Source organism: Branchiostoma lanceolatum, chromosome 16 (genome assembly GCF_035083965.1).
Source record: "Branchiostoma lanceolatum isolate klBraLanc5 chromosome 16, klBraLanc5.hap2, whole genome shotgun sequence".
NCBI classification, from domain to species: domain Eukaryota; kingdom Metazoa; phylum Chordata; class Leptocardii; order Amphioxiformes; family Branchiostomatidae; genus Branchiostoma; species Branchiostoma lanceolatum.
In genome coordinates, this window is record NC_089737.1 from 2,016,072 (window position 1) to 2,043,327 (window position 27,256).

At 41.9% G+C, this 27,256-nt stretch overlaps 1 protein-coding gene and 1 long non-coding RNA gene across 2 annotated transcripts in view; one reads left to right on the forward strand and one right to left on the reverse strand.

Moving 5' to 3' along the window:
• The first annotated feature begins 580 nt into the window (after window positions 1-580).
• On the forward strand, window positions 581-3,507 carry LOC136421968 (uncharacterized). Its single transcript, XR_010753552.1, has 2 exons — window positions 581-2,541; window positions 2,713-3,507. It is a non-coding gene; the product is annotated as an uncharacterized lncRNA (long non-coding RNA).
• A 2,506-nt stretch (window positions 3,508-6,013) lies between these two features.
• LOC136422141 (thrombospondin type-1 domain-containing protein 7A-like) overlaps window positions 6,014-27,256 on the reverse strand; it is a 28,903-nt gene continuing 7,660 nt past the window's right edge. Inside the window, exons 7-24 of the mRNA XM_066409788.1 lie at window positions 22,216-22,280; window positions 21,420-21,587; window positions 20,485-20,655; window positions 19,984-20,124; window positions 19,040-19,231; window positions 18,402-18,529; window positions 17,736-17,889; window positions 15,250-15,486; window positions 14,424-14,683; window positions 13,455-13,623; window positions 12,970-13,088; window positions 12,259-12,410; window positions 11,675-11,772; window positions 10,663-10,797; window positions 10,027-10,152; window positions 8,368-8,460; window positions 7,882-7,963; window positions 6,014-7,301 (exon numbers count right to left, since the gene is read on the reverse strand). Of these exons, the coding sequence (XP_066265885.1) occupies window positions 7,172-7,301; window positions 7,882-7,963; window positions 8,368-8,460; window positions 10,027-10,152; window positions 10,663-10,797; window positions 11,675-11,772; window positions 12,259-12,410; window positions 12,970-13,088; window positions 13,455-13,623; window positions 14,424-14,683; window positions 15,250-15,486; window positions 17,736-17,889; window positions 18,402-18,529; window positions 19,040-19,231; window positions 19,984-20,124; window positions 20,485-20,655; window positions 21,420-21,587; window positions 22,216-22,280 (2,620 nt within the window). The 3' untranslated portion in view covers window positions 6,014-7,171. The remainder of the gene's footprint in view (window positions 7,302-7,881; window positions 7,964-8,367; window positions 8,461-10,026; window positions 10,153-10,662; window positions 10,798-11,674; window positions 11,773-12,258; window positions 12,411-12,969; window positions 13,089-13,454; window positions 13,624-14,423; window positions 14,684-15,249; window positions 15,487-17,735; window positions 17,890-18,401; window positions 18,530-19,039; window positions 19,232-19,983; window positions 20,125-20,484; window positions 20,656-21,419; window positions 21,588-22,215; window positions 22,281-27,256) is intronic.

Sequence of the window (27,256 nt, forward strand, 5' to 3'; positions counted from 1 at the left end):
TTCACATTCTCAGTGATGAACTCAAATAAAGAAATATAAGAGCTGCACTTTTGCCGACTCATCGCCGTCATTCTCAATCTCTTTTTCTTTGTAAACACTGAGGCAAATCTCCAGATTTCAAGGCTTTCCGAATATTATTCTTGCAACAAAAACTTATGCTAACCAGCTCCCAATGTTCTTGATATGTGATATCTTGTCACAAAGCCTATGTTAAGGCGCGGTCACATTTATCATAGGATTTTGATGTGGTACAATTTTCAAGCAGGCTGTGACAGAACAACCCACCGACAAGGATCTAAGACATTTGAACTTTGCAGGACGCTTGCGCGACTATCCCAATAATGCCCTCAGTTTCTAATCGTACGGGGATCGTACGACGAACGTAACCAGACCCTTAACTGAACTGACTTAATTTAGTTCCGATGATGACCACGCACACCAGTGTGATCAGGCTAGTGTGAAAAAATCAACGACCGACAAGGATCATAGCAGTTTTGCCGTAGCAAGACAGCTGAATTTTGCGGGACGCTTGCCCGACCATCCCAAGAATGGGACATAGGTTTGCGGGTCCTATAGCTATCACTGCACGAAATGGCCACGTATCCTGACGGATCCGACGTATCCGGAATCGGGCCTCATGGCGTTTCCGAGCGAATCCGGAAAAATCCCAGTTCACTGCTCGGATACTGAAGTGCCCGCAGATCCGACCAATTCCGACGCCGTATTCTTCTGGATTCGTGATGCGCCTCGGATACCCGAAGATATTTGCGCGGATCCCTCGTTTTTTTATATTTGGAATGTTCGGATTGTTTGTATGTCGGTAGTTGCTTCGGATCCTGACGAATAAATACACACGACACGGCATGATCTCATTTCCTGACGAATCCAGCAGATCCGGAATTGCGCATCATAGCAGATACGGAACGTTTCCGATTGGATCCGATGCACCTCAGATCAGACAATTCCGGCGCCGTATACGTCTGGATCCTTCATACGTTTCGGGTACAGATACGGAACGTTTCCGAGCAAATTCAGACAATTACCAGGTACACCTCAGATCCGGCAATTCCGACGCCGTATACGTCTGGATCCGTGATGTGCGTCGGATACCTAAGGATATTTGCGCGGATCCTTCGTTTCTAGATATTTGTCAATATGGCAGAGATGTTCGGATTGTTTGTCGGTAGTTGCTTCGGATCCGGACCAACAAATACACACTGCACGGCACGCGGCATGATCTCAGATCCTGACGAATCCAACAGACCCGGAATTGCGCATCATAGCAGATACGGAACGTTTCCGATTGGATCCGATGCACCTCAGATCCGACAATTCCCGCGCCGTATACGTCTGGATCCTTCATATGTTTCGGGTACAGATACGGAACGTTTCCGAGCAAATTCGGACAAATACCAGGAACACCTCAGATCCAGCAATTCTGATGCCGTATACGTCTGGATACGTTTCGGGTACAGATACAATATCTACTCGGATCTTTCATTTTTGTATTTGCCAATATGTTAGAAGTTCAGATTTGCCAATATGTTAGAAGTCATGAGCTGTCTCGGATCCTGACGTGTACGGAACACGGATTCGTGTCGGATATCCAAATTACCCACAAGACACTTCTGGGCGCGACAAACGTTAACGGTTTTCTTTCGGTTAACAGCACAGACAAGAACGGCGTTTCATCACCTTCTGTGCTTAACATGGCATCGCCAGAGTCTACCATGGTCGACCAGTGATTTTTGAGTGGCTTGAGAGTCGAAGGGAATTCGGTGTAAACTCAAACGCGCGGAATTGCGACGTTGTCTTCTTCGTGCATGCAATATTCGTCGCCCCCCTCCCCCCTTCTAAACGTTGGTAGGGAGTTGATTCATCATTTTGAGGGACTGCCCTTTGGTAAGTACAAATTGAAAAATTCCCGTTTCTAACTAGTTTTGACGTCAGTTATCCTCCTATTGTGGCTTGACATATCATCGCATTCGCATGACCATAAGAATTCTCCAGCCGACCTGCCCTTTTACGGCGTTAGGATCTAGGAAATTTAAAATTTCAATTTGTTCATTCTTGCCAATGGTCAGCAGACATGTGTGTCTGGTTAACGTTTCAGATACAAAATAGCAAGCAGTGGAGGGAAAGATAATTAAAGATATGGAAGGGAAGAAAATGTCATAAGTATTTGTCCCACAAAGATCCCACAGTTTGTGGATAGTGAACTGGAACTTATAAGGAGGCAGTAGTGTGCCTCAGTGATTATTTCATTCAGTTATAGCTGTGCATGTTTGATCAATATCATATTCAAGTTATAGATGTAAGTTTTACGTGGTCAATTCAACGATGCCCAGATTCATTTTTTTACACATGCGAGTATGTGATATGTTTAATATTTGTCATTGTTTCCATTTATATATATATATATCCAGTACAGCATCGGCAGATACTTCCTTCACAAATGCAGCACATATTGTGAGGACCTTGGCTGGGAACAAAGCAATCAACTGTCAGATGCTCAGCTGCTGAGTACCTCAGGCTCCTTTGGTAAGTCCATCATCGGTACACTTCAATGTTAGCTGAGAGAGGCATGATGGATATCCATTGTCCCGTGTTTTTTGTAGCTGCTGTGATGAAACGAGCCCATGTCAAAATCATGTGACATGTTCCTTAAATACGTGAATTGATATTTATTCATCATTTGGTTTTATCATATAGGAACTGGTTCATCACAAGATGGACTCCAAGCTGAGTCCAACATGCAGATACAGAAGAAATCAGCCTTGCCTGTCCCTTACCAAGAGTGCGTGGAAGAAGTGAACTCAGATGTAGTCAGAGAATGGGGAGAGGACGATTATACACATGCAGTTCCACGGCATATGCTACTTACGTTTAAAATGTGGCGTGTCATCATGGGAGTTCTTCAGACAGTATAATGTTACTTTCTATTTTCAACCTCTGTATTTGAAATAATTGTATCTGATGGCTTTTAGACGAAGAGCTGGCCACAAATAAGGCTTTTATTACTTTAGTGGAATATTTAGAACATGTAGATAATTTTGGTCCAAGGGCACTATACAGTAGTAAATATTACCACAATGTTGTGATGGTGTTAATTGTAATACATTTCATAATTTTTCAGAACATTGTGCTTGCACAACCCAAATTTACCGACATTAACCTGCATATGCAGTGGTGCTTTGAGTATGCATATGTGGATGTCCCTCAGCCTGTCTCAAATGAAATGGATCATTTAGCCACATAGTACTTCCGTATTGTATTGTATTTGATAGTTTTTGAACTTAGAAATACATTATGTTGAGATATGAAATGATACATATGTAACATACAGGCTTTCGCAAACTTCCTGTCATTCAAAATGATGTTTTGGGTATAGTTAAATTAGGAATGCAAGCACTTAGTCGGATCCGTTACGGATTCGTTGTTGGGTCCACCTGTATCCGTCAGTATTCACCATTTTCTTCAAAATACAGAAAAATCCCTGTAGGCATCCGTCAGGATCTGTGGCATTTCCGTACAGTGTACGGCTCCGTATTCGTCGAAAATCCCTTACTTTCGGATTCTTCAGGAAATATTCCATATACCGGTGCGGAAATAGTCGGATACGTTACACGAATCCGCATGTATCCGTTAGTATCCGCCAAAAATACAGAAAAATTCCTGTTCGTATCCGTCAGGATCGGTGGCATTTCCGTACAGTGTACGGCTCCGTATTCGTCGAAAATCCCTTACTTTCGGATTCTTCAGGAAATATTCCATATACCGGTGCGGAAATAGTCGGATACGTTACACGAATCCGCATGTATCCGTTAGTATCCGCCAAAAATACAGAAAAATTCCTGTTCGTATCCGTCAGGATCGGTGGCATTTCCGTACAGTGTACGGCTCCGTATTCGTCGAAAATCCCTTACTTTCGGATTCTTCAGGAAATATTCCATATACCGGTGCGGAAATAGTCGGATACGTTACACGAATCCGCATGTATCCGTCAGTATCCGCCAAAAATACAGAAAAATTCCTGTTCGTATCCGTCAGGATCGGTGGCATTTCCGTACAGTGTACGGCTCCGTATTCGTCGAAAATCCCTTACTTTCGGATTCTTCAGGAAATATTCCATATACCGGTGCGGAAATAGTCGGATACCTTACAAGAATCCGCATGTATCCGTCAGTATCCGTTAGTATCCGACAAAAATACAGAAAAATCCCGGTACGTATACGCCGGGAAACGAGGCCATTTCGTGCAGTGTATCTTACCTTAGTTCCGATGATGACCACACACACCAGCGTGTTCCCCAGGACGATGAAGAGGGTGACCGCGCCGCCACACACGGCGATCGCGGCAGTCGCTGCAGCGGCGTACGCGTACGGCGGCGGGATGCCGCCCGTCTCGTTCGCGAGGGTCCCGTTCATGATCTCCGAGTCCGTCAAGTTCTCTACCGCTACATCGAAGTCTTCCATGCCTAACGTTGCATTGAAGTCTTCCATGTCTGTGCGGCAAGACGGGCGCTCGCCTTCTGGGGGAAAGTTGGCAGAAGTGCGAAGCGTCTTTGAGGACTTGATCTGACGTACGCTCGCTCTGGCGTTTAAAAGCCTACTGAGAACCTCGTCACTTACAACTGACGACTCTCCTTCGAGAGAATGTCTCATAAGAACCCTCATCAGCAGCGACACAAAGGTTGCACGTAACCGGGGGACACGTCAGAGGACTACAAAACCAATTAGCTGCTCCGATACGGAACTGTTCCACGCATCGGGGGACTAGAGAAAGGGTTATGCGGGTTGGCGCGGGCGCCTTGCAACGGGTATTAGCAAGCTCTTTCTAAAGGGGTTCTTCAAAGTGATGCTAACAAGTATGAAACTTCAATCACACCGTCCATATTTCATACGCCTACCTTGTTATACGCACATGTAACCTATGCCTATAATGATATGGTAATCATATAATCCTGAAATATCAAAGCTTTGCTTGCCCTTCCCCCTATCGACCTCTTACAGAGATATCATACAATGACTTTAGTTGTTTTTAATACTGTCGAATGTTGCAGCCTTCGGGGAAAATTATTAAAACGTTTGGAACTTCCCACCTTCTAGATCAAAGCTTTTCTTTCCGGCGTTTCCTGTTTTGTGTTTTTTTTTTCATTTCTTTTAAATTGCGGCGGATATTGCAGCCCTCAAGGAAACTTATTAGAACGTTTGATATGAGATAAAATCAATTGACAGGATGTTCGCCTAACGTTATATAATGGCCCATTTTCTTTCTTGATATCACGTTACATATCATGATTTTTTAACTTTTCCTTTTTTCTAGATTTTATAGATGAAAGACACAAATGCTGATCAAATAACAGGATATGACGGTCATAACATCCTATGATGGTTCGCTTTATTTCGTTCTTGATATCTTGATTCTTGACCAATTATGTTCTTTTTTAAAAACTGTTCCTTTTTAGATCGATGTCCAAGACGATGAGAATTCACGTAAGATCCATGATGAAGTACAGTAGAGGGCCCAATCTTATGTCACGTCTTCCCGACCACAAGAAATAAATGTATAAATTTACTATAGTGGCTATTGAGTTTTACAACTGAACAAATAGTTAAGTTTGGAATAGTGACCCAATTTCTTTTTTCAAAATGGGAAAAACAGGAGAGGCTATTCCGAGAAGCAACAAAACAAATTGACATAAAAAAACATCGACAGGCGGCTATACTGTACTGTACGGTTATCATGTGGGTAACCAGGGACACAAGCATTCTGAACTTTGACCCTCCCCTGGACCAAAATTTTGCTGCAACGATCCTTTTGATCCATGATTGTGATGTCAAGATTCAAGTTTGTGCTCATCGAAAAAAATTTCTTCCCTTTAAAATGAAACATTCATAGATATTGTTACATGTAATGTCATGTATTTGCTAACTACCCTTCTTGACTTAAGCCAATGTTTTGTAGGTATTTGTGCTAGTGTCTTACACTCCACTCATGAACAGGCATTGAATAGATTGATAATCTTTTTTTATTGTGAATTTCATTGTGAGTTCATGGCAACACCCCCATACAGTTTCTACAGTTTTCAACTGATTTTTTACCCGTTTCCACAATTCTATCGAATTTTGTGTTTCACAGAATAATATCACATCAAGAAAAAATGAGAACAGAAAAACTGTCTCAAAAGACCACATTTTAAATAAAAATAGCCTCCCTGAGGCTTTTTATGATAAACTATCGACTACTACACTACTTACAATCTACCATATCACTTTTCTGTATGCCTTGTCACTATTTATGTATTCCATACTTTCCCAGAACTCTTTCCCCCATTTATGGTCTCTTCTTACAATGCAACTTCTCAGAAATTGACCCCTTTTCTAAAAAAACTGCAAAAAGTACTAAATCTATAAGTTCTATTCTCTCCTTAGTACAAATATAACATTTTCCACCAATACCCTGATACAACATAAGCATAGTACAGATATTTGTGGAGTATTAATACACAAATAGTGATAAAAAAAATTACTGAATAGAATAACACTACTCAAACAATTTCTTAAAACATGGTCGTACATGTTCGTTATGATAAAAATATAAAACATCTGACGTTTAGGTAACAGCAACTTAAAATTGTGCTTGACAATTTCCCATAAACCTTCACACTGTCATCATAAACCCCATCTTTCTTTCATATTAATTCACACATTTTTTTCACAATATCTGACATAAATACAGAATATTCATATGTCGTACATCGTAAAAACGAAACACAGCTCTATGCAACAACAATCAAAACAGAAGTAATTTCATCCTGGCATCATAACTTTCAACTCAGCATTGCATTTTTACTGCTTCTTACTGTTATTCAAGAAAACCCCATCTTTACAGAGGTGGAAGGAATGTACGTTACAATACCTTAAAAGAACACACAATCTGTGCATATGTCAATTCTGAGCCAGAAGTGTTTTTTTAGAGTTAGAGGGCTTCAAGTATAGAAAAGTTGGCTGCTGCCATTGTTTTATATAAGCCGCTCGGCAAGTATAAGGCAACGCACCTTGGAAAATATCTATTTACTGTATATACATGTATACAAAAGAAAAGCCAGTCCTTTCAGCCCTCGAGACTTCTGACCAGTCACCTTTCACCTACACCCGTAACCTTTGACCTATACTTTCTTGGAGGGAGCCTTGTTGCTGGGTAGCATGGAAACGTAGAGCTGACGTCGTTTTTCTTCGTTCTTGCTGTAATCAGGCGACGCGGGATCGTTAATGACAGCTTCGCCAGAGTGGTGTTTTCTGTGGAAAGACATTGAAAATAAGGTCATACACAAACATGTATACCAGGGGGCCCAAACTCGACCTTGATATTTGTCTTTCCAAGAACTAACCACATGGCAAATATCATTACAATCCATCCAAAGGTTCTTGAGTTATACTGACTACAAAATACGGAAACAGGCACAGACACACATACGGACACGCCAAACTCTACCTCCATTTTCATGTTAGTAATTAGGAATTACCTACCCAATCACACTGAACAAAGCTCAAGGACCTGTGAACATTGACCGATCTCTAACAATTGTACGATTGAGAGAACGCCAGGTATAATGCTGCCAAAAATGTGATTTAGAGACTCAATGGCCGATAGATTGTCCTGCTGTACTTGTGTTACAGGGGCATTAGCACCAAGTTATACTGCCTCCAAAGAAGTCAACCCGCCCAGCAATGTACATAGAAACATCATATAGATCTAAAGACTACATATTTGTTACATTTATATGCTATTGTATCTGTATATACCCTATAAGGCTACTGGCATGAATTTGCAAACAAATAAAGAAATCATTATAACTTTGTATAAAACAATCCAAACCTGTAACACATGATGCCCAGCAGTAGAGCTGCCAGGACCCCCACCAACACAGCCAATGGGATCCACCACCAGGTCGGCAGGCCTGCAGAAACAACAGAACAGGGTCCTTGTTCATAATCATGGTATATGACAGCACGCAATGGATTCTTATTTCATCCCAAGCCTGATCGATCTTGATACATGGACATTTTATTAGTCAACCTAAATGTACCTTCACTCATGCACACCAACTTGCAGTGTGGCACAGTTCAAAGGCGTGAGGAAAGTTGTGTACAGTGCCTTTCCCAAGGGAACAACATCGGTGGCATCAGAGGATTCGAACCCGGGGCCATTGGGTTCTGGGTCGAACACCCTGTCGTTACACCAAACGACCCCACAAGGCTGAATTGCGAGGCTGTTTACAATAGCATGAGTCAATAAAAGGATTATTGTAATTCTAATTATTCTAATTCCGCCTGTAGTCTGAATGAAAATAACTCTTTTTACCTGAGGACCGCCCTGCAGCGTGGACCCCCTCTGTGGGCGGCATCGTGACCGTGGTCGTCGGAGCAGCGGTGGTTTGTACACAGGGACCTGTCACTGCAACACAACAACATCAACCTTGATACATCAATTTTTGTTTCCTATTGTATCTTTATCTGTATCTATATAGCCAGTATAACCGGCCTCTGCGCAGGCGCGGTTATATTACATTGTACGACGTGTCGCACATAACACGTGCACATCTTACTTCAAGTGTATCTAGTGAGAACGCCCCTACTATACTCCACTCTACAATAGTTCTGGGGAAAAACAAGTTTTTGAACACTTCAATCCTGGGTTGATAATTGTGGTACTTGAAAGCATGGCTATTGGACTATCTAATTTGTATTCTAATTCATAGTTTTTGGTTAAAAGCCTAGTGAACTGTATAATTCTGCTCAGTGTCACTGACGAAAGAAAGGTAGTGGATGCTAACTGAAACGTCTGATACAGATACGCAGATTAACCAGGGCTTTCCTACTCATTCTTAGCCAACTATTTGGCTAGGGAAGAGTATGTGAGCCCTGGTAAACTGACTAGGATGGCACTCAGTCTAGCTCATTATAATCCTTACTGACAAATAGGTCAATATATCAAAGAATGTCTAGACCTTAGAATCAATTGTGTAAATGATGCATTAGACCCAACATGTTGATTTACTCATACCTATTGATATGCATTTATGTATAGGTTAATTCATTTGTATCCCCTTGACAGTTTGTATGTATAGATTTAGTAGTCCTTACGAAAGTCACTGTATTTTTGTTGTGTGTCAATAAAGATTTCTATAGAGTCCATTCCAAGACACCACAAGGGTTGTTATTGTCATAATTTACAACTGTTTTTAATTCTTTGTAACTATTTGTCTAGGAGATTTCATACTTTGGAAATATCGTGAATGTCATTTCAACTTTGTAATCATTTGCCCGGTTGTGTAAAACTTTGGAAAGATTAATGACCTGGAATATGATATTTCTAATAGTTTCTAAATAATGGTTACAGCATTCTACCATTTTCTACCATTTTTTACAATTATTGGTAACTGGGTCAGTGGGCTGTGAAGAAAGCAATTCACACATCTTTGCAAATTATGCTTGGGCGCCATGCATAGATGGCTTGCACAAAGGGCCTAACAGTGTCCAGCAGTGACATCTAAAAATACACAGAGGCAGACAATAGGGCTGGATTAGCACCTAATTTTATGGGGGCAATTACGCTAATCCACTATTTGTAAACATTGCTCTATATTTCGAAATTTAGAAGAATCACATAGATATTTGCAAATATTGTAAATAAAGACTTTTGTGTGCAGTCCCTTTCAAAATATTTCTAAAACATATAATTGGATTCAAATAAATTCAAATTTTCATATTCAATTTTTTTGAAAAATTAAGAATAATTGTGACTTAGACATTTTTTTATCCAAATGAATTCAAACTAATTACAAATATCACTTAAAAACCCGTGTGGTGACTTGGAATGGACTCTATCATAGTTAGATAAAAGGCCACTTCTCTTTCCTACCCTCCAACCTCCACCAACAAACTCTTCATGTTATGAAACATTCCAAAATGTCTCCCTAATTTCACAATGGAACAGCCCAAAAGAAGACTGCCAACCTACCTGTCAAAGCAACCATTCCTGCTACACATTCACAGCGCCGGTTGTCCTGGTTACAGTACGCTCCGTCAAACTGACAGTGACTGTCGTCTGCACAACCCTCCTTCGGGAAGCACAGGACCCCGTCACCTGTTTACAGTAAAACAACAATAAGGGGGGGGGATGATTTTGAGTAAAACTTATCAACAGAAGTAGATAAGACCAGTTTCTAAGTTGGCTCATGTAGAATTTCTACCAATTCCCATTGTTTTCACCATTTTGTTATGTAATTCAAATCAATCTATGGTGAGCTGGATAGTAGTAGTATCCAGTAGGTGATTATACTGCTGCTGGGGTCCCAGGCGCTGAGACGGGCGGGCAGCAGTTGGCTAGTCTTCACACCATGTTTCTAGGTATCTCTGTCCTGCGGGTCCAAGCTGATGAGGCCGAACACATTGATGTCCTTCTTGACACACTCCATCCAAGATTTAAGAATGGCCATCAAAACATCATACACATGTACAACAACAACAACTTAACTAGCCTGGGATCCAAACCTATTATACATGTAGCTGACAAGACTCGTCAGCTATAATAGGTTTGGATACCAGGCCAGAACTACACACATCTGCTTGGAGGTCGTGAAAATAGAACACTGACCTTCGAAACCGTCCTGACAGACGCATCGCCCCTCGCGGCAGGTGCTGTACCTCCCACTGCATGCTGGGATACACCACTTGATGGCGGAAGGTCTGTCTCTTTCCACACATGCCGTCTCCGTAACCCAGGTGCCATCTGTAGTGGTAGAGGAGTATTCAATATTGATCTTCCACTTCCCACATCATTTGATTTTTAGTAGTGTGCATAGTCCAGTGGTTAGCGGTAGGGGTGGGTACCGGTACAGAAAATTCAGGTCCGGTCCAGATCCAGGCCCAGAGGGTCAGGTCCAGGTCCGGACCTGTACCTGTGCCTGATTAAAGTGTCGCAGTACATCATGTTTTGGAGAGCGAGACACAAATAAAGGTCTCTGTGAGCCCTAGAAATTATGTTCAAATTGTATATTAGAATAATGTGATTATTCTCGGTGCACACTAATGTGCACTCGCCGTCTGTTGACTCATCTACATATGATTAACAGCTAACGTCTTCGACAAAGGAAACCACGACTCCTTAAATCTGCTTAGTTTGTATTAGACCGATTATGTGTGACCGCCTGCCTGGTACTGTGAATTTTTTAATCGGTCCATAGGCCGGTCCACTGATTTTTTCTGGACCGTTTTTTTTGGACCGGTCCATAAGAAAATACCGGTTTTGTACCGGTACACGGTACCGGTACCCACCCCTAGTTAGCGGCCTTGCCTCTGGAACTGGAAGCCGTGAGTTCGATCCTGGCTGTGTTGCTCACTCGACATGCACGCTACTGGAAAGGGTCGCAGTCCGTAGGACAGGACGTTAAGCCATGGTCCACTTTCCATCGTGCTTGTCGAAAAGAGCTTGGGGAATTTCCCCGGCACAATGAACCTGTAAATACTGTACATAGCATCTGTCTTCTCTGCCATGACCAGTTGAAGAATAGCTCTTAAGTGAGCTAAAACTGAATAGATCACTTTCCTTTTAAATTAGCAAGCCAACAAATGAGATGCGGCCAAACACTAAATGGTCATTGTCTTACCTTGATCCTCACACCAGACATTTCGTATCTTCTGGTCATCCCATGGTCCAGTTCTCCACCGGTACACAGGACACACCGCCTTCAAGTTTGGACACGACCTGAGACAGAGTACTTGGATTAATATAAATTACTGCAAACTAGAAGATGCTGTAATGGAACTAAAAACAGTTCAAAAAGAGGCAAACCATGACCAGCATCTACTATTACAATTAAAGCTTCCTTTGGAACATCCTTTGGATCTGCTTCAAAACACAATCTCTTACTTGTTGGAATACAACTTACCTAACATGTAGTACTCCAAAAAGTATCCAAACATCTTTGAATTAGCTCTCTCAGGAAAAAAAACATACATACACATCAACATTGTCAACAATGATTAACGTTGCCTACCAACCGCAAAGGTAAATATTGGTAAATCTACTAATATTACAGTGTCTTGTAAACAACTATGAGCTTTAGAAAAGACCCTAAACAGCAATCACAGAGCAAGAGCTACATGTAGCACAACTTCACTCAGGCCAATGATTTCTTCTTTTTCTTTCTTCACTGCATGCAGATTTCTCTTTTTCTTTCAGGACAGTTACCTTATCTGTATGAGCTCCTCTGCTTCCAGTGGACACGCCCGCCCGAGGCCAGTTTCCGGGCGGATGATGGCGCGTGTTCGGGCTCGCGTGGCCTTACTGCCTGGCTCAGAACAGTCCCGCTGGCACGGACCCCACTTACTCCAGTTCGTCATCTAACAAGAAATACAAGATTGTTAAAAGACCTCCTCTTACAGTACTGTAATACAGCTGTCAGTAACTGAACAGCTACTGTCAGTAACTGAACAGCTACTGACAGTTGCATTTCAGTAACATTTCAGTAACATTTCAGTAAATCAGCTCTACTGTCACCCCTGTAATGAAACTGACAAGTACTGGAGGTTTTCAACGAGTACCCATAACTGATCTCTTACTGTTTGTCAGTCTTGACAGTAACTGAAACGCCACTTTGTGAGAACTGACATGCCACCACAAAAATAGACAAATTCCATCCCTTAACTGTAAATCTTTGCAGTAGTTTTATTTGTAGTTTTCGCAGTGCCTCTCCACCACGAATTCATGACATCACGAATATCAATATTGTTCTCACTGCAAAGTAAAACAACTCCTTTCCACTCATACTGTGAAATCAAATCTGTGCACTAGAATACAATGTAGATTAATTCAATAGTATTTCTTAACCCTGGAATCCGTCTTACTTCAGCTCCTAACATGAATTGTGTGCAACACTTGTTTGTTAGATGTGTTTCTCACCTGACAGTCTCCTGGACAGGGGCTGCCACAGCTCTGACTGGTCTCTATGTCCAGTTCAGTCCGGTTCACACCAGATAGAACCAGTTGGACCTGGGAGGGGTCCAGACTGCTGATATCATCTGCAAAGAGAATAGCTTATTTCAACAGTGCCAAACACAGAGAAAAATAACCTACGTTTGCACCCGGTTGGAGCGTGGAAAGTCACATAAAGTGCCTTTCCCAAGGGCACAACATCGGTGGCGTCAGGAGATTCGAACCCGGGACTGCTTGGTTCTGGGCCGAACACCCTGCCATTACGCCACACAACCCCACAAATTTCTGTTGCAAAATTGGAGACAAAATGATGGAACATTTGTTAATGTCTGTACTTTCTACCAGACAGTCTTACGATCTGACTACTCTACGTTAAAGCTTAAGGGTTTGGGTTGGGTTCACTATCAGAACATAGGGATGTAACCCAATAGGTTATTTGATAATCTCCGTACCTTCTACCAGACAGTAGATCTCGTCGACCATCCTCCCGTCGCTCCTGTGACAGTTCACGGTGCGTGTTCTCTCCCCGATGCCGCACCCCTGACTCGCCACGCTGCAGTCCCCCCAGTCTCCTCTCTCCCAGGAGTGGGTGTAACACGGTTCAGGGGAACACGGAAGTGTCTGAGGGACAATGAGAAACATTGTAAGTTTTAAATCCATCATCCATCCATCCCTCCCATGTCAAAATATTGTATCCTTGTATACATTTCTATTTCATTTTACACAATGCAAAAGTTACTCAAGCAACTGGATACATTTCATGAACAATTTGACTTTTTAGATAACATCCACTTTCTTTTAATTGCCAGTGACAATTCGTCAATCACTCAGGAAAGAGAGTGGATGTTATCTGAAACATCTGCCTGTTTACAAAATCTATCCATGTGGCCAGTTGCTTGAGAAACTTTAATATACATGTAAATGTGTATCTTATTACCTGGATGTCTAACATTTTTTTTCGAATCTATTTTATCTTGTTTATTGTGCATAACAGTTAAAAATTCATCAATGCTAACTTTAAACATTTATCATGGCAATGACAAGTAGTAGTACACTTATCTTTTTGGTGAAATTTCTCACCCCTATATTCCCCTTATTAACAAATGTTCTTCCTATTGGTCAAGTGGTGGTACCATGAAACACACATCATCATACAGTACGTACTCACTTGTTGTACTTGAATTCCTCTGCTGCTTGTAAAACAATAATAGGATCAAATGTGTATCTATATGGTTATATCAATGTACAATGCAACATTGATATAAATCAAAAGGTTGATCTAAAACAATTCAGGTCAACATTTCAAATAATTTTCATGATTAACTTCTTAGGGGTCAAATTTCATCCAAAAATATGTTTTAACAGTGCTGAGATTCCCACTCTCTCTACTTCTTCTCTAGATATTCTCTAAAATCCCTCACCTGAGTACGGAGACGCTCACTAGGACACGGTCTCCCAAGGTCGTTTCCTTCCTCTGCGATTTCTCTCGTTCTGTTGCGGTATGCTGAGAGTCCACAAGCCCCGTCACAGGTGGTCCAATCAGAGAACCCTCCCAGGTTGCAGTCGACGGGACACTCGAGTTCGCAGGGCTCGCTCCTGGTGACGTTGGTGTCGTGGCAGTGCGTTAGCGACATCAGCATGCCGTCATCACGAACACAGTTTACTGTGCGGTGTCTTGTACCTGTGGAAGGCGGTTGTGTCCTAATTAGTCAAAATTGAATGTAATTCAAAATCAGCAAGAACTACATATATCTACTGTCCAGAACATTAGGGATAGCAAAATTGAAAGTTCTGCTGCAGTACCTAGGACATCCACCAAGAAGCTAAGAATCAAATCATGTCTTGATTTTGCAGACACATTCCAACATTTCAACTATCATTAAGATCCATACATGTCAGTGTCCTGCAAAAGGAAGAGATCACAACTAAATCGAGCAGCTCCTGACAAATATAAGAAACACAATCTATGTAATCTATCAAATATTCTGAAGCATAAAGAAATAAATGAGCTGGGTTTGTAGTGAAATGTAACAGGAAAACAACCATGGCCTTCCAATTCACTGCTTTAATATGGCTGATTTGTACATGGCGGAATGTACACATTTCAAAACTAAGGTATTTGAGGGCACAACTATTTCTTGTTCTTTTCTAAACTGGTATTAGATGGTACATGTTGTTGGTACTTTCACCAGTTAATTAGTCATTAGTTTAACAGTTTATCAGAAATGAAAATTAACACTCTCCGACCTTTCCCACAGACATCGCCAGACGGAACCATGCAGCCCGTCCACGAGGAGACCTGTACACGGTACTCGTGCTGGCAGTCCGTCTTGCAGGACACACGCTCTGTCGTGTTACCGCACTGCCTGCCCTCGGGTACTGGGCGCCGCACCATCTCTCTGCTGCGCGTCTTGTAGCCACCGCCCTCGGAGCACGGCAGGGAACATTCCGACCATTCCGACCACTCCGAGAGAACGCAGTCACCTAGGGTATAATTACAGAATTGTCTTCAAACATCATCACAAATAAAATCATCTCATTATGTCCGGTCCCCTGAAAGTGCGAAATGGAACGAAATGGGACGAAATGGAACGAAATGGGACGAAATGGAACGAAATGGAACGAAATGGAACGAAATGGAACGAAATGGAACGAAATGGAACGAAATGGAACATTATGAAATGAAATACCAGTAGATAGCGAAATATAAGGAACGTTGTAACATTCACAGTAGACCGGAACAGGAAGCAAATATAACATGTTTTATTTCTTGAATCTATTTGATAATATCAAATACAATGTTTTTGCCGCGTTTGTGTGGCTAGATTCTTCCCTGAAAAAGGGAGCGCCGCGTGCAAAGCGCTCGGCCGCTCTTCCTTGATTTTACTGCAAATGAACTACTGCAAATAGCAGGGAAAACCAGCAAACGGAACTGAGTATCGAAGTAAGGACTAGATTATACAGAAGTTGGTGGTAACATTGCATCTCGTAATTCACCAAGAGGGCATGAGGCAAACGTAATTTCATTATTTAAACAGCGTGTTTACGTGTTGTGTGAACTGTGAAATACATGTCCTGCTCGTTCCCTTTGTTTTGTCGTGAACAAGGAACGGCAGAAATCTCCAGAGGTAGTTCTCAGCCCACGTCCGTGGTTGAATGGAGTATGAAATTTTACATTGGTGACGCAGCGCAGAGCTGCATTTGCATATCATTAGAGGAGGGGTCCATTCTCCGACAGCCAACCAGCATATGCGAACAATTGGTTGAAAAAAATCGTTGTTGCGGAGATATGCATATGCTACGTACTAGTTATGGACTAAACCGTATGTCAATAAAACTTGGAAGTCGGAGTTTGATTCAACCTGTCGGTAGCACGCCCACGTACACAGTTCCGATGCGCTGGCAACATTGGCGGTTCATTTGCATGCGGGGCTCCATTTTCAACACGCAAACACGCTGTATAAATAATAAGATTACGCTTGCCTCATGCCCTCTTGTTGAATTACGAGATGCAATGTTACCACCAACTTCTGTATAATCTAGTCCTTACTTCGATACTCAGTTCTGTTTGCTTGTTTTCCCTGCTATTTTCAGCAGTTCATTTGCAGATCGTTGGTAAACACAAAGGAAGAGCGGTGGATAACTTTTCACCCATTTTCAGGGAAGAATCTAGCCACACAAACGCGGCAAAATCGTTGTATTTACTATTATCAAACAGATTCAAGAAATAAAACACGTTATATTATGTATTTGCTTCCTGTTCCCGTCTACTGTGAATGTTACAACGTTCCTTATATTTCGCTATCTACTGGTATTTCATTTCATAATGTTACATATGTTTTAGTTTGTTCCATTTCGTTCCATTTCGTTCCATTTCGTTCCATTTCGTTCCATTTCATTCCATTTCGTTCCATTTCGTTCCATTTCGTTCCATTTCGTTCCATTTCGTTCCATTTCGCACTTTCGGGGGACCCATTATGTCATACCTTGGCCGTGATAATGTTTGATATGGGTGTTCCGGACCTGGTGATATTTTGGGCTATCACATGGGCTTCTACTTGTATCCCACAGGCTTAAATATAATCATTTGAACGCACTTTGTGTGCATGCTAATTGCTAGGATCACATTTTCAAATTGGTGCACAAACGGACAGTTTGCAGGAATGACACAACACAGTCACCTAGTGTAGAATGATTAATATAGAATTTGTGATCAATGATTAAAGAGAATACCAGTTATGATTGTATATCTTCAGCTCCCATAAAAAAAAATCAAGGGTAAGATTGCTCTTTCAATTGATATATGAGACTTGCATGTAAAAAGTCTTTCATTTATTTTTACAGGGACTTACTTTCTTGGTAGAAGGGGAAAGAAGTTCACAGTTAAAACAATTCTGTATTGCAATAGCAATATATTGCAAATGCATATTTGCAGCGTCGTGAATTTGCAGTGGAGAGGTCAGCAAGAAAATAATATCATCACAAACATTTCAGTACAAGGCTTCAGGTACATCACAGCCATGTAATGCTGGCATCACAGTTTCAAACCTTGCAGGAAGTATAACATAACAGACAACAAACCACACAGAACATTAAAAAATAAGTCATGACCATACTTAATGTATATTTCTTGATTTTATCAATTTCATTCCTGCCAACAGACCAGCCGGTTTGACCCTAACATTACACATCTTAAGTTTCCAAATCTTATGTTTTAGTTATCATTTTCTCACCTGGACATGGGAGATCACACATCCGTACAGTCTGGGGGATAGGAGCGCTCCATTCACACTGGGTCACCTCGAAATAGCCCTCCCCCAGGGGACAGTGGTACGTCCTGGTTTGATAGCCCTCCCCACATGTCCCTCTCACTGCACAGGCACTCCACTGGGGGGAGAAAAAATACTTCAAATTTACAAAACTGTTTTAATGGAACTACAGTAACTGAATCTTTTCTTTTACATTTTGTATCTTTCTGAAATTAAGACAGTATACAGCTAACATAGTATACAATACTATACCTTGGGAGGCTATACTAAACCGTCCTAAGATTTTAACTTTTGTGGGGGCAGCCTCTATCCAACTGCCAGCCACTCAGAGAATTGGCTAATTGTTTTCTTTAGGTAAAGCGGATTCTCTGATTGGCTGACAGCTGGTTAGAGGCTGTGCCCACAAAACTGGAAACCTCAGCCCGGTTTAACAGAGCCTCCCCAAGGTATATTATATAGGCTGGCAGCAAAACTCTGTGTAGGAAAATGCAGTAGACATGTAAAACAAAGAATTCAACTAAAAGAAAAGTCTCATTTTAAAGCTATTTAAGTCAATGAGAGTATCATGCAATATGACTTGTTATCATACACCAAGAATGATTTACAGGCATCTACATGTATTCTTCCTACCTCGGACACCTCCCACTCCAGGTCCTCACATGACCTTAGCGAGCAGGTCGTTGTCTGCAGCAGGGCGGGGCAGGGACGGCCGCCATGTTGGGCAGGGCGCACAACTTCCCTCGCTCGGTTCTTGGTACCTACAATGTGTCAGTGACATCAGAAATCAGCACATAAACCATCCAATGAAATTATTTCACTAAGATTTGGAAACGGTAAGCTGACACTGACAATAGACAGCGAATGCTGTCTACAATGTCTGATCGTTCCCAAATTCTATCCATGCCATTGCTTGAGTAACTGTTACTGTTACAGTAATTCTTGTTTCTTTCACTGTAACTTTATGTTCACTGTTTTCAAGGTCACCTCAGTCCTCTGTACCGTGAAGTTATCATCACCGTGAAAAACCTGTTGTAATTATTCATGATTCCTGCACACATCCGTTCTGTAAATCACTTGCCACCACCGTGAAGTTAAAGTTAAGTGAAAATGTCAATTTTCCTTACACTGTGAAATTTTGCTACTGTGAAGATAAAGTGAATTATAGTACTTTGCGTATTTCACTATATCATCAGATAGGAGGTTTTTACAGGATGTCAATTGTAAAATCAAGTTATTAATAACATGGCCTAAATAACAACCACCCTTACCTAACCCACAGACGTGTGAGCACAGACTCCACTCTGACCAGTCGGAGACCTGACAGTCCACGGGACAGGGCGCGTCGCAGGGCCGGCTGGAGAAGGGGCGGAGTCGCTCGTCGCACAGGTCAGACTTCACCTGCTGCCCATCACTCCTCACACACAGCACCACCGCATGCTGCAGCCCAACCCCACACACAGCTGGGAATATCATAAAGTCACATTAATGAATAGAATAGATGAATGCCATTTTGTAATAGAATATGGGTTATAAAGCAAAGAGAGAAATACACTGGATAGGCTGTAACAGACCAAATTTCCCTATTCTATGCACTTACATGTTTCCTTGTAGCCTGTACTTGGCCCAGTGTGGCAAAAATTTGCAATAAAAGTCTTCATTCAGAAATCATTCTGATTAGCTGAAGTCAAAACTACCAAAAACTAACTCAGGGGACCAATACAATCTAGTCATGTTGCAGGTGGTCCATGTTTTCCGGTACTGACTGAAGATATCAATACAGTAATGTTTTGGATGGCAGTTCAGTACTAAGGACAGTGTCAGAAATGACTGACCTACACTATAGACAGGATTGTCAATGAGAAAAATTATTTTGGGACCACCAGAAGTTGACATATTGGCCAGATGATCATTCTGTAAAGGTGATCACTAGTACAGAATTTCTTCAACAAGGCATGGATGCCAGCCTTGTGAGCCTAACTTCGCTCCCACTGATTGTTACCTCTGGCTGGCTTCCTGGCTTGTTCTTGGCTCTATATATGGTTTGGCTTTGTTTTGTATCATATTTTGGGTCTTAACAGGAATCATGAACTTGAACATAAAACCTTAAAAATGAAAGGCTAAATTACCTAAAAGAAATCTTGAAATGTTTTTGAATATTAAATCCTGAGTTTTATGACAGAAAAAATGCAGAACTATTTTCTATTCCCCTTACCATCTTTGTGAGGGATGCAGCTCCTCCAAGGACCCGTTTCCCAGTTATACGTCAGACAGGGCTGTCCGTTGCAGGGTGCCTGCTCAACAAGGTCCTTGTCCTGAATGTGTGGGCACTGCTCTTTCTCTGTCTGGGACGGGTCTAGTTTTAACAACAAAGATGTAATAAATGACTTTCGCACAATAATATGGTTACTATCTGAAAATATAAATACAGTAATGTCTTGGATGGCAGTTCAGTACTATGGACAGCGTTAGCAATGACAGACCTTCACTAACTCAAGCATCTACCAAGAAAAATCTAAATTGGATTTAGAGACAAAAAAGTGAATACAATGACTCTAGAAGTTAGCAACTAATCTTAATAAAAGGGATGAGAAAAGAAAAGACAACAATCCTGGGAAATTTTACAGCTATCAACAACATCCTGAGGAAAGCAACAGTGTTCAGTTATCGTGTAGATTTCTAAGGTACTTGTAGTGTTATTGAGGGAAATACTTACCCAAGTTGACGATGTATCGTGTCCGGACCATGGTGCCCGGCAAGTCCCCACACGTCTGGGAACAGGGTCCATGGTCTGACCAATCAGAGAGCACACAGTCTCCAGGGCAGGGGATGAAACAGCGCTTCTGGGATGGAGGTGGGTTGGCCAGCAACTTCTCAACACAGACACCTAGATAAACATCAAACAACTTTAACCTTCTCCCCGCTACCTCACCCTATAACAACTACATATTGGGGTGCCAAACAGCTACTTCAGAATGCTAATGGTCAAGTAAAAAATTCTATGTTTTTGTTCAAATCAAAATATGAATTCCCTATGTTTCTTAAATTTTTTTCTGCAATAGACTAAACGCTGAAACCAAAATATTGAACGTTACACTCTCAGTCGCTAATCAAAAGAGCATTACGTTACCCAAAGTCTCTAGAAATCTCACCAAAGCAAGAACTGCAACTTGGTATAATATGGCTGGAAGGGTATTTTGCCAGGAAACAAGGATAGCACATATAATGAGAACTGGTCAGGAAATACGACGTTGCTAACTAATTTGCAGTATTCTACACTAACTTTATTTTTGCTATCTAACAATGGATGCCCCAGAGGAGGGCTTTGCCCAGTATCATATAGAAATAGAAAAAATGTACAAATAATACAGTAACTGTAAACTATTACAAAGTATGTTGATGAAAGTTAGACATTCAGGTAATAAGATAAGCCAAATAGTAGTTACACATGACAAGCAACTGGATATGATTTTGGAAACGGTCAGACTTTTCAAGTAGCATCCAATACCTTTCGTCAGTGACCGTGAGCAAGACAGTTCAACAGCAGGTTGTTAACTGTGAACTATACATTGATATGCAAAACAGACAGAAGACAATTTTAGATAGTCCAATAGGAAAACAATTAGACAAAGTCAAGACAAAGAGCCCTACCATGGTCAGCAGTGACGCCATCGTTCCTCCCACAGTCCACCTTGCGAGTCTGATAACCCGGCCCGCACTTCCCAAACAGAGCCTGACACTTGCTCCACGGCTCCGGGGACCAATCGTAGGTGTAGCACGGAGGGAGGTTCTTACACCGACGACGCTTGGTCACGATACCTGGAAATTAAAGATGTAAGAAAATAGAATTAAAATCTCAAGCAAGGATATTACTGCAACAAATTTAATATAAAAGGGTGTGATCATGACTTGCACTGAACTCCTTTGCACTTTAGTACGTGAGCTACACATCAGACTATAGTGTCTTTGATTACATGTATATTCCACTTGTTGTTTCTTTTGAATCAAGAAAACACTGCTCTTTCACAAGTCTATCAAATACAAATGTCATACGAATATAGAGTGGTACAATTTAAACATTACTACTGGACAAAATACGATAAAAATCGGACGTTTCGGGCGTCCATCCGACTGCCCTTTTTCAACAAGAAGAATGAAGTTTACCTACGGATGCGTCAAGAATGTTCCTAAGTTGTCCGTAGGTAAACTTCATTCTTCTCGTTGAAAAAGGGCAGTCGGATGGACGCCCGAAACGTCCGATTTTTATCGTATTTTGTCCAGTAGTAATGTTTAAATTGTACCACTCTATTTGCTTACCTGGATGTTTAACATTCATAAACATGTCATACGAATATAGTTTCAATAAGCCAATAATCATAGATGTTAGATATGATACACTGGAAAAATTCATTCTGGGAAACTGTTAAAATCCCAACAAAAAACGTACCATCTTTGCTGTGAGGGGGACAAGTTTTCCCACCATTCGCTGCCACTCTGAGGATCCTCTGTGTCCTGTGTTTAAGCAACAGTCATGAATGTATAAAGTCCTCATGCAACCTTCATATACAATGTACATATGCAAGCAACCTTACTGCTGGAAGCTTAAAACAAAGACTATGCAATACAGTGTTACTTTTTTCAACAAATATCCTTCTTTATGTAATCATATTAAAATCAACTGCAACAATCAATCAAAGATCTAAATGTACATCTATAAAGAAAGTACCTATGTAAAAATTTGCCCGTACGGGACCAGTCCGTACCGGTTCGGACGGGCAGTTCGAACGCCTAAGAGTTCGGGAGAGGGACGGGTCGGTCGGGCGGGGCGTACGTTCTTGAACCGTCCAAACGGGTTCGGACGGCCTGAAGTGGTTCAGATTGGCGGTCCGAACTAGTTCGGACTACGTCCGGAACGGCATGGTTCGGACCGGTTCGGTAGCGCTGCCAGCGGCGGGTGGTTCGAACCGGTTCGGCTCCGCCCGGACCGGCGTCGCGGGACCTCCGAACCGGCGTCGCGGGACCTCCGAACCGGCGTCGCGGGACCCCCGAACTGGCGGTTCCCATAGCAACAAATCACCCCGACCCGTCTGAGGACGCGCAGAACGCCGCGGGGAGCCGGTTCGTACGTCTGCGGACTACCGCGAACCACCCATTTTTATGGTAACGGAACGCCCCCGAACGCCCGTGCCCCGTGGAATGCGTAAATTGGAGCTGTTATGAGGTCGAGATCGCTGTCTACAGAGTTCGGACCGTCTGAACCGCCGGACGGCCGTTGCAAAATTGAAAGAATCTTTGCGGCGGCTATAGACCAACTATCAAGGAGGGCTTGAAGTGACATGATTTGCGAAACCCAATGAAGCATTTGATCGCCAGCACAAGCTAATGTAGCCCAAAAAAATCGCTGGATTTTTGTTGACATTTTTTAAACGTAATTGTGGTTGCTTTGTGCATTTGGGGGAAAGACTAATATATAGATTTACAATAAGTTCATCATCCAGCAAATTTAACATTGTTGAATTTAGCAACCTCTTCATATCTCCTAACAGACCGACGGAAAAGAGCAAGCGAACATTATTAATGCCGACATTGGCACGTAATCCCAGCGGCGGCGAGAGTTCATTGACCCCACAAGAAGGCGAATCCATATAGAAACGGCAAATATTTTATTGATGACACGTATTGCTCTTCATCGTATAAAAGAATCGTGTTTAAATTGTTATACTGTAACTGCAAATCAAGTATTATAAAAGATAACTCCAGGAGATCTAAAGTAACATAAACTTTGATGTGTGCTGTCCCCTATGTATGAATTAAACTCTCCCTGGTTGATTGAAGTCTCCCGGTCCTTTGGGGCAGCCGCCAACTAGTCCGCTCCACATACAAGTAAGTTACGTTATTGTTTATTTATCACGTTCCACATGTGTTATTTTTTGTCACAGTTTGCACATACATTGCCTAGACTATTACTGAGAATAATGTCCTCATACTACTAGTACTTTCTTGATGTGGCTCCCGCCATTTCCCCACAAGCTAGTTGTAGAAATTCCGGGGAAAACAAGAAAATCAAACCATGAGATGTACATAATTCGCGAGCATGTGGCCACGCCCAGCGCGCGCGGGCCCACTTTTGAATATCAAAGGCGCGCGGCTGTCCATCACTGTCACTCGACTGTGTTGCGTTACCGACAACCACATCACCACTGGGGGTCATACTGTCTTTGTGTAGTTGCGTTTCCATATACCAAGGAGGTTAATATACCACTTGCATATACACATGTACAGGGAATTTTACGCTCTGGCGACTATTGACAAGAGTGACCCGGGTGCTCTCATGACACGATCCAAAAAGATAGACAGACTGATGAATGGCTAATCACTTCGTTGTCGGCATACTGCGGCCGTGTCATACCACACATGCGACCGTCAACCCGCCATTCAGGCAAAAAGTTTCCCTCCCAACCCCGATATCGGGGGCAGCCGAGTCCCCTTTCAGTGGAAGTGACCTGACACTGTCGTAACCGCAAGTCACTTCCCAACGAGACAGGCAGACTGTTTACGGTAGGTTGGGGATCAACATGTCGCACTTTGGTTTTTGGAGGGGATGGGAGAATGCGCAATAAATCACAAAAGTCCGCCACCTTTGAGCTGACAAGAGCGTGCTAGAATTACTGAATTTCTACTATAGTTTTTACAGCAGGACAAAGAGGGTGTAAAAATCTGCTAAAAAAGAATCCCTATGGGAAGACATATTGTAGACCTCCGGTGGCGTCAGATTTCTATGTCAGTTAAAGTACGAAGTTAACGAACATCTCGTGAAATAGGTTACGGCATAGATTAACATACAAATGGTTTTGGACATATTGCGGGAATCAAACAACCATTGTTGTTGGGGCGAAATTTCATTTTACGGGGTGGAGGAAGTTATGCGATTTACTAGTTTCTCATTATCTGTAACTGTAATCTGGTTTTTAGAAAAATGTCACGGAACGTTTATGTTTGCTCAGTGGTTCATTTGAATTGTATAAAGCGTGGACAAAAATTGATTTGGTTCATGCTTTGTTCTATGTACCGAAAAGTCAAAAGGAACTAAGAAGAATATAGATTCGTAAACTTCCTCGTGCATCTAAAACTATCTGTTCATTGAACTATCTGTTCATTGGTGTATATGGATATGTTTTGTACGATCATAATAGAGTTGCGTCGTTACAATATAATTGCAGGGGTGAGGTAACATTGCCTGCAATATGTTTTCGGTTGCATTTACATTTATGTGGTCTGTAATAATCTGTAAGTCATTCATTCCAATACCAGGCCAAGTGTAAGGGTCACAGTAAGGACATCGTTTCAGCTTTCTTTTACTCAGCTTTTCTGTACTTCATTTAGTATACACAAGCACAGATGGTCGATTTTACACATAAGTAAATATGTTTCTTGTACAGTATCTTAAAACGTATTTTCTCGGCGAGTATGTCCTTATGGAATCATATTACTACTGTTTTCAGCAACTAACGGAATCTCGAGGGCGATTGCTAACGACAAAAATGTGCCACATGTTCAAGGACGTACAAAAACGTGCCGAAACATACATCTGCTTGGTGATAAGAAGGAGAGCCCCAAGTCATGAAAATATGACTTCACAGCAGGGGTCAAGACGGTCTACCGACTATAGATCGGCGGTGATTTGGCAAGAAACTGCTTAATTTGGTGCAATGTCAGGTTATTGAAAATAATCAGTTTTGACCACGGAAGGTACCGTTGATTTTTTAATGATTGTATTCGAAATCAAACACCCGAAAAGGGACAGAAAAAACTTTATCATATCAGAGCAACGTTCTCTTCGATTGACGATTTTTTTTTCTTCTTATTGAGGTTGTATTTCTGGCATCGGCACACCCAACACAATTAGATTTCCTTGGCCAACGTTAACGAACATAATCTTTCTGTTCGATGCAAGAAGCAATCATCGTCTCTTCACGAAACCAATAACTCCTTGACGAAACTTATGGGCGCCAAAACATCTGCATAACACCCCCCCCCCTCGTGTCCCCTTCCCCGAAGTAGGCCAAAATGTAAATTCTACAGTATCCAGGAAACTGTGATTTTGTTTCATATCCAAGTTGAAGACATCCAACTATCATCTCATACTCGGTAGGACTCTTTCACAATATAAAACAGAGTTTCTTACCATGTTTATCCAACAGGAGGGGATCTTGGTAGTTCACTGGACCTTCGGCAAGATGGGTGGGACGGCGTCACAACATTCCACACAAACCTTTGTGTTTCCAGACTGTTTCCATCTCCTAATGTCACCTTGACGTATCCTGAGCCACAATGACGGGGTACAAACTCTCCTATGACACGTCTTATCCATTATACTGCTAGCCTCAGTACTGTTAGCCTTAGTGCAAAGCTAAAAACGCGGCGACAATCAGACCGGACAGCACGAAACGGTTAACAAGATACAGTTTTGAATTGAAAAGACCGCGACGCACGCGCAATGCAGTTAGTGCAAGTGCTGGAATTCCACATGGTTTCCTCAGGGGAGACAGGCCAGTCTCTCCTGCTTCACACCCGCCGAAAATTAGAATAATTGCCGGTCCCGAACTAGCAGTCCGGACGGTTCGGGGAGCACCGTGGCGTGACCGGAGATCGCCATCACCCTGCCGGCCACTGCGCCCGGGCGTAATGTCAAGTAAATCAGTTTTCAGTGTCCTGGTCAGACGCCTAGATCTAACTGCAGTACTTTCAGTTAGATATTTGATGCTGAGGGCATGCGGCTAGTTTGCTTCATTTTGAATTCATAACCTTTTGCCTTTGCCGACTATTTTCAATGTATCTAATGATTGTTTATTTCGTATCTATCTACTTTCAACATTTTTTAGTTTTGATCTGACTACTTAAGCCCCGAGTATGACAAAAATGTTCAGTGAAGGTCTTAATTCATTTTTCTGACTTTGATCAGGTTTTTGAGAAGTCCGTGCCAAGCCGTATGCATATGGCATTGCGGAACAAACAGCGCGCCCGTACAGTAGTAAACTTGCTCGTGTGTACGGTAAACTGTCGAGTGTCGTGAAGTTGCTGGGACGTTCATTTCCGCTCAGAACTTGAAAGACTAGCTATTCATTTAGACATTTACTATCATTCCATGAATTCTAAGTCATGGAGATGAATGATATTTCCATTTTCCTCTATAAGTTGTTTGATGAAAAATCACCTGCTATGTTGTCGCCTAATATCTTAGCATGTTTGTGTACGCATGTACTCTCGGTGCCTTTACAGTCAAATACGCAGCCTTAGGATTTGCAATGAACTCCTTGAATAATGAAGTAAAATGTTTGAAGACACATACAGCTGCCACCATCATGGTTTGTGTTTGGTATATACGATCTAAATGTCCTTACTGGAAAACACCATTCCGGACAATTCGATCAATCGAAAGGAGTTTTGGATGTACAAGAACTTTGGTTTTACCAAGGACATAGGTTTCA